The following is an 8375-nucleotide window of genomic DNA, read 5'->3' on the forward strand; positions in this document are numbered from 1 at the left end:
AATTGTGCAAAAGAAGCTGCCAAAGTGAAGGAATCATGGGAAGGCAACTGAGGACCCCCTCCTTTCTTCAAACTGTCATCTTTATTTTTTCATCAATGATCTAAATCTTGTGTACCATTCCATTTCTAGATGAGAAGGGCAGGGCATCCCATGAATTAATTTCTGGGGAAAAAAACCAAACAACAAACAATAAATTACTTACAAAGCTCCTCTCTGTCAAAAGCTTGTCCACTTCCTCCAAACAGTCCTTTGAGAAAGCCTCTGTTTTGGGCTTCTGGTGTTTCCACAGGAGTAAACAAATCCCCAAGCATGTCCTAGCAAAATCAGTCCATGTGAAAAATTAGTGAGGTAAAAGCAGTTCTAGGTGTTTTCTTTATTGGCATTAATGAGCCACATGCATTGGATCTAATCAACTAGTTTTAAAAGCGTGTGTTGTGCGAACAGTATTGAGTACTTTTAACGTCTGTGTTTCATGACAGGCAAACACTTGGGCTAACTAGAGTCACTCATGCTTTCAAAAAGAGCCTTGGTTTGTCACTGCCCAGTCTTATGTTAATTACCACAGATTAAAAAAATTCACAAGCAATACAGAGTGAAAACACCAGGGATAAGATCATATTTTGCTTAGAAACAGCAGAGGCAACACTGTAATTGAATAAACAATTTGTTGTGAATTACATGTTTTGCTTTAGTGATTATCCAGGCAAGCAGGGCAGTCACCCTCTGTTTTCTCTTTACAGTGTACCTGAGTTCAGTGCTTGCTCGCAGTTCAGAGAGTTTGGTGGTTTGTTGTTTGGTTTGGTTTGGTTTTTCTTTAAACAAAATCCCATCACCTTCCATACACCCCGCCCCGTTACTTGGTGCGTTGGCAGTGCCATCAGTGACGCTAAACAAGCATGGCTGCTGAAGGCACTGTCATGGTGCCAGATCTTGGAGCAGTCGACCCAAACAAATCTCCGGCTCAGATTTATTTGCAGCACTACTAGGAAAAGTGGGCTCTTAAGAATAAAATTGATACAGAAAGTGTGCAGCCTTGTTCGTGTTTGAAACCAGTGAGGCTGTGTGTACTGAGAACAGTTGCGTTTGCTCATCCAAGCCTCAACAGGCAGATACAGCTGTTGTGCTGCTCCTGGGAGGCTGAGTGCTAGGACAGCGCCGTGACTCACCCTCACTGCTCCTCTGCGCAGACACCTGCTCTGGGGAGAAAAATTACTGCAGCCCTTCCAGCCTAAGTGGAGGCTCTCCTGGAACCTGGTTTTGTTTTCTGTGGTAGCGGGTGATACAGGGTCATCTGCTTTTTGTACACATATAATGACTGTGCAAGCCTTTCACTGTCTTCTCTGCATAAAAGCCAAGATAGGAGCAGCCACAGTTCGGCAGTACAGAGAAGCGAGGGCTGCATTTCCCTTTTGTTGGTTGTTTCATGCTGCCATTAAGGTAATAACAAAAAAAAAAATAATCTAGCTTGTAACAGCCTCTCACCATAGGTCCATATTCCAAGATACACTGATCAAACCTTTTGATCATTTTAAAATTGGTTCCCTGCAAAATAATATCTTCTCTGATGCGCAGAAGCTTGTGTGCAATGCTCACTCCTCACGGTGCTTTTTCAGACTTGAGCCAGACTGTGCTGTGATGTGAGCTGAGCAGCTCAGCACATGTTATTCCCTAGGGCATAATGAGTGCTGGCAGGACCATTTTTTTTTTGTATTTCTATCCTAGTTCACTGCTAATTATATAACCTAGAACTTATTGCTCCTCTTTTTTCCCTTTTATTACTTGCGTTTCTCCCTGTTACCTCTCACAATTCTTCCTCTTTAATAAATGACATTTTAATTTGCATTTTCATTATTAAAAACCCAAAACAACCCAAATCTAACATTGTAAAGATCTTTTGCTCAAAAGAAATTATTTTAATTAGGCCATCTCTAGAGTTACTGTATTTTAATGTACAATGGGAGATGCTTTCCTCATATGGAAGAAGGGGAGTACCAATTATTGGAGTAAAAACAATGGTAAAAAAATTTAAAAATGTGTTAAACCAGAGCGTATTTTTTTGATACTAACCACACTGGTTTGACTCATGCCCTCACCTATCTATTGAAAGCTGCAGGTATTAAGGTATTTTTTAGAGCTAGAATAAAAAAATGATAAAAATATGGGAAGGAATTCATATTTTCACTGAGGCAGTTGCTGTGTGGTTGGACACATGCTGGTACCAACTGCTGTAGCTGCCATCCATTTGTAGCTTCCCCTTCTTTCCCTTCAGTCATTTTTAACAGTTGGTCTTTCGTACGGTAGGACTTTGAGAGAAGCAGTCTGCAAAGAGGGGCACAAATCTGCCGCTGTACAGAGACAGCAGAGACTGCAATTATGTGCGGGCAGGCTGTAGGCTCGGGCCAGCTGTTAGGGCACAGGCGCAAGGTGACAGTGTCATGAAAGAGGCCAAACAGCGACAGAGCTGCTGGTCTCTCTCTGCTGCTTTGGCGTCATTCAGCCAGGGCAAGTGGGGAGGAACACGTCTGTCCTGCCCCTGCAGCACAGCACAGTATTCACTTCGAATACTAAAATCTAGCAGTAAACACACGGCAATTCACATCTGACAAGTCAGGCCCCTGGCCCTCCCACACAAGCACAGAGGCACCAAAGTAAGGGTTTGACCCTACCTGCAGATTGTCGCACATCTCCTGGCTGTACGTCAGGCGCTGGATCTCTGTGGGAGAGCTGAGATACAAAGCTTGTCCTTCATTAGTGAAACAAAAGGTCCGCGCTATCCTCATGTCTGTTACAGGCAAATAGTTGATGTCCAGCAGTGGGCGAAGGCTGGGCAAGCTGCAGAGAAGCAGATGCCTAGGTTAGTCACCAGTTGCCATACACAGTACACCTGCTCTGTGGCTGCATTTTAAACCAACGTTTAAGTTTATGCTTTTCATAACTGGAATAGTTTAAAAGTGCAGCTTTAAGCTGAAAAATTCTGCCACAAACACACTGCCTTCCCAGCATACTTTGTTTCCTTGCACAGAGAAGTTTCAGCTGCCTTGCCTCAACGATCCTGAGGCTTCTGCCACCGTCTAGGTTTGGGATGTGCATGTGGCACTGTATGGCTTGTGCCACGTGGCTGGGCAGTTTGCGGGGTAAGGCCTGCCCCCGGTTATCACATGGGCATCTGCAAAAAACGGCATGGCAGGGCCCTGCTTTCTCCCTGTGGACAAAGGCTCCAGCATCGCCTTTGCTGTCCTCCAGCTTCTCTTGTTTTGCTGCTTTGGACAGCACCTTCCAAAATTTACACAGCCTGGCCGGGGAAAGGGGGTGCAGCAAGGTGAGGGCACAGCTGCAGAGTCAGCTCACCAGTGGCGATGACAAGGAAGGGGAACAGGGTGCTCTGAGCAGAAAATCATCCAAAACAGCAAGAGTGGGACTTGCTACCATAAACAGTACCCTTTCTGTGCCCGAGTTTTTCTATCCTCCTCTATATCTGACCTACCATAACTGAACAAAATTATCAGGGTTTTCTTTTACACTAGTTAAAAAATCATCAGTGATCAGTTGTCATGGGTGGGGGATTACCATCAAAAAAAGGAGTTTGCTTTGCTGTGTGGCCACCTTAACTCCCCATGTGGAGACAGGCCACGGAACAGGTATGGCAGCAGGCAAGGCAGGGCATTAAACGCACCCACCAAGGAGTTAATGCAGAGCATCGGGCACTCTGGAGCAAACCCAAGTGGAACATGACGGCACTGTGCCACCTCTTTGCTTAGTTTTGCCGCAAGATTATTTAGATAAGTACCTCAGTGTCATGATGTGCCCATTGGCACAAAAGCACGCCAGACAGACGCTGTTACAGAGGGTGACCACATCTGCTCGCAATAAAAAGGACGTTTCGGTGATGTTGTGGACATAAAGACATGTTTGGGAAGGCAATGAGAAGACTTTGGCTTGTTTTTCTGAACAAATGACTGCAAATTGATGATCACCCATATCCTGGGAGGAGGAAGGGGAATGCATGACAAGTTTCCTTTTCCTTGTTTTTTCACCATCATCAGCACTGTGTGGGTCCCTCCATACTTCATATGGTGGATGTGTCAACGTCCCCGTGCAGTCCAAGCACGCGAAGGTCAGAACGGCTCCTTTCAGTGTCAGAACTGTGCCTGCAAAATATAATTTCCTCTCACTGACGCTGGCCCCACAATTAAACTGGTTGTCAGTCCTGTGAACATGTGCAGCACAGCTGACATTCAGCTTTTGTAAACAGAGCAAACGCGTTAATCTAGCTAAGGTGAGAAGCCTTGCTTGCTCAGTTCTTCCTGACCACACGAGAAGGTGAACAAACAGGCTGCCACTACGGAAATAGTCTCAGGCAGTCGATATAAAATAACGTATAAGCCGATATACAAATAATGTATATAATACATGCTATTGAATACCATAAAGATAGGCTGTTGTTTATCTCTACATTATACTAGTAAGATATTTATTCTCCAGCAGTAAAATTGCTCTTCTTAGCCTAGTGACCTTCCAGCACTGTCTTTCTAAACCAGTCGGGGATGGGAAACCTCTATTCCTCTGCATTCTCTGACTTTTGTCATTATTTTACTTTAAACATCCTAAGCGCATACTGCCTCTCCTCAGACCTGACCTCTCTCAGCCCTCTGTTCTCTCCACTACGCCATCTGTCACTCACTCAGCCAAGGATCTCTCCTGGTACATCAACCTGCCAACATTTTTGTTTCCTTTCCCGAACTCCCTTCTGCTTCTCTGCAGCTTTCTGATAGTAAGACAGCCAAACTGCTTGCAGCATCCCAGCCAGGACTGCAGCAGAGATGTACACAGGACTGTAATTTCACTGTATGAGGAACTCTGCTGATTTCCCTGTCCTCACAAGGGACATGTAACTTTGCCCATGACACAAGGTAATCTCCAGAACCAACACAACCAAAATGTTTCAGTTGATGAAGCTGTGGGTCTCTCACGGGCATCTTTACCTGTGTGCCCTCTATGTAGTGAGTGACCATTGCTTGATACATGTATTGAGAAATGTCTGCCCAAAAGGCCATACAAAATCATGCAGTTTTTCCCCCTGCTGTACCAAGACAGATAGTAAACAAGAAAAGAGCTCACTCTTACCACTTGGCGACACCATGACTGGTTCTGACTGCCGTAAATCGTCACTAGCAGGCAGATTAAGGGAGAGGATTAAGACCATACCGAGGCCCGTTCCAACCCAGAGACAGGGGGAGACAGCAGAGTCATTCTTTCGGGCGAAGGACTCCATGAAGTACAAAGCAGTAATTGCCTCCTTTGAGTCCCTGTCGATACTGGACACACTGGAGCTTCGGGAACGGCTGAAGGAGTTCTCCCTATTTTCTGCATAAATAAATACAAGCAAACAGGCATAAATTGGCAATCTTAGAACAGACACAAACCTGAAACTAATATAAACTCCCTGTAGAGTACAGAAAATACAGAGTTTTGGTAACCTGAGCAAACATTCTGACGATACTAGCACGATACCAGCTTGCTGCCAGTGTATAAATAAGTGTGGAAAATGCTGTCAGACCTCATCAGTTAGATCTGCATTAGAAATAGCTGCTTATTATGGAGATTAGCATAGACTAATTAGAATTTACAACAGCCTTAGCTCAAAGGACTTGTTCTAAATAGCGTGAAATAATTTTAGATCCATATGTTACCAATGCATTTAAAATTAATCCATGTATCTCATTGCTGCAGGACATGAAGGGAGACACCATTACAAACTTCAGAGCATGTGTCCTTTGCTCTGCTCTTGTTTCCATCGCTAGGACGTGCTAGCGCTGCGTTCACAGCCATCGTTTATTGTCAAGCTATTAATAACTGCTCTCTGGGGAAAAGACACCCATTGCTAAACTGATCTCAGCATCCAAAATGTCTGAGGGGACAAATCAACCCTGGCTTCCCAGGGGGTGAAGTGAAAAACCTGCTCTGCGCTCTTGGCAACAACTGCATAGTGATCCGGCACTGACCGGTTCATCTTTCTGCCTAAGCTTTAGCAGGCAACAGCGAGAGCCAGCGAGATCTGGAGCTGTATTGTCCTCACTGCAAATACATTGGTACGGAGACTGTCTCTGAGCTTTTCAGAGAGAAATAACAACGAACAGGGTCTGACTGCTGTAGGGCTAAGGAGCTCTGCTTTGCCTTGCCTAGTGCCAGGCAGGAAGCACAAAGTTGTGTGAGGGAGTTCCTGGCATCAGCAGGACCTGTCAGTGGCAACACATCGGAGGCTATAAAGCGCTCTGAGGTTAAAAAGTTACCAAAGAGTAAAGAAGCCAGAGGGAAGAAAAGAGTAATGCTGGCTGCTAGCACAGTCTTTGCAAAACAGTTTGTGTCAGTGCTGCTGTCTACCAACCTGTAGTCAAAACCAGGGCTAGATCATTGGAAACCTCACATGCTCTTCTGCAACAGTAACAACTGGAGGACCAGGAGGTTCTGGAGACGGAGAAATAGTTGAAGGTATTGGACCTGAGAGAAAAGGCTTGCTTCTGAATCTATCATTATGAAGTAGATCTGTGTCTAGCATAAAATTTTCCTTCTTACAGCTCAGGAGAGAGAGCTGTCTCTTCAGAGCTAGTAGAAATGTCTAAAAAGAATACTTTCTGCCATGGTTGAAGAATAAAATTAGGCAAGGACTTTCTCATGTACTCCAACTTAAAACTGGGCTAAGCCTCGTACAGTATATATGGTACCTGCTCTCCACAAGAGCAGTAGTTTTGCTGGTGACTCTCTTGCTCAGACAACGTATTGCAGCATTGTATTCCCCTACCCAGATGACTCAGTGTAAACTGCTGAAATTATCCTCTTCACAGCAACTACCTGGAAAAGACTGGAGAGAACCATGGCAAAACACTACTGGAACCACCCCAAGTGTTACTACATATGATACCTTAAAAGCTGGCACACAGGCATGGGGGCAGGTTCTCCTGCTACTCTTTCACAGTCAGGCAAGCTTCTGTTCTTTGAGGGCATCTGTCACTTGTCAAACAGGAGCTTCACCGGATTGTCGTCCCTGGCACTTCGGTCCCACTCTCATGGAAGAGAAACTTAGGTCTGCTTGAACTTCCACGCACTGCCCTCACCTCGTTTCACCTTCACGTAAGCACTGTTCTAGCTCTCTAGTTCTGCCTCAGTACTGCTAAATATATCTGCGTAAAACTGGGATTGTTTATTCATGTGCAAACACAGCTTCTAATACCTTGGGAATTAGTGTCTCCCATAACCCCAAGCACTTTGTACTTCTCCTGCAGCTGACTGGTTGGCCCAGCTCCTTCCTAAGCACAGTGACAGCTGCCAGGTAAAGAAGGGGAAGACAGTAATTTCACGGCAGAGATCATCAGGGCTCCACATATATATTTTTCTCTTTGCCCAAAGGTTATCTAATTTTTAAAAAATGCTATTATGTAATTAATTTTCTCTTTAACAGGTGTATTAATACCACAGTCACATAAAATTCAAATATGGTGATGCTCAAACTGAGAAAAATTTTGAAAGGACAAATGCAGTTAGTGTAGGCGACATACATGGAACTTAAAATATATGATGTGCCATTTGCATGTGTCATCAAGCTTTCTCCCTCCCTAAATTAACAAGAAATGTTCCTCGCTCCTGTGCAGTACAGTTAACCAATACATCTTTGCAGAACTGACACTAACAGATACAATCTTTGGGACACTTTTGGGAACATACTGTGCCATTTTCTATTAAATACACTACTCAAACTAAAAGTCTAAAGACCAGTACGACACATGTCAAAATCTGATCTCACTAAACATGTCTGAATATCAACGCAAAACCTATGAAAGGCTGCAATCACTATGTGACTTTATTGGCTAGCTCTAAAGCAAGGTAGAAATCTCTCCTCTTCCTAAATTTTGGGATAAAATTTAGTTTAGGCCTGTTCTCTGAGCCTCCTTTCTCAAAGAGATTATACCCCAAATTCTCTATTTAGAAACCATGCCATTGTATCCTAGAGAAACATAAAAGCACTTTCTTTGGGCAATTTAAAAACCTTGCCATATCCTTTCCTAGCATAATTGCTATGTTTTAAAATGATGTCCCATCTTCTAAAAGTTGACCTGTATGAACACTGCCAACCTGTAGTAATCCTTAACCCAACCACCATATTCTCAGTTTTCTCTTATATTTTCCTTTTCTCACACTGCATGATGGGCATAGCCAGAATGTCAGCTACAACATCTTTCTGCACAAGTCTGAACCAGGACCACTTCCAGGTACTCCCTGTAACCTAGGTCAAACAAAGCTTATTTGGACTCCCTGCTTCAATAAGGGGACAGGACGTTGATGTGTGAAAGGCAGATACTTTTCTGCTCCTCACTTCTCTT

General features: G+C 44.1%; 1 protein-coding gene across 1 annotated transcript in view; it reads right to left on the reverse strand.

Moving 5' to 3' along the window:
* The window catches only part of STXBP5L (syntaxin binding protein 5-like), a gene marked incomplete at its 5' end in the record, with an annotated part of 52517 nt that overhangs the window by 1930 nt on the left and 42212 nt on the right, over positions 1-8375 (reverse strand). The window contains 4 exons of the mRNA XM_009700828.1: positions 203-314; positions 2667-2832; positions 3788-4148; positions 5125-5364. Of these exons, the coding sequence (XP_009699130.1) occupies positions 203-314; positions 2667-2832; positions 3788-4148; positions 5125-5364 (879 nt within the window). The remainder of the gene's footprint in view (positions 1-202; positions 315-2666; positions 2833-3787; positions 4149-5124; positions 5365-8375) is intronic.

This window comes from Cariama cristata, unplaced genomic scaffold (genome assembly GCF_000690535.1).
Source record: "Cariama cristata isolate BGI_N322 unplaced genomic scaffold, ASM69053v1 scaffold5340, whole genome shotgun sequence".
In the NCBI taxonomy this organism is placed as follows: domain Eukaryota; kingdom Metazoa; phylum Chordata; class Aves; order Cariamiformes; family Cariamidae; genus Cariama; species Cariama cristata.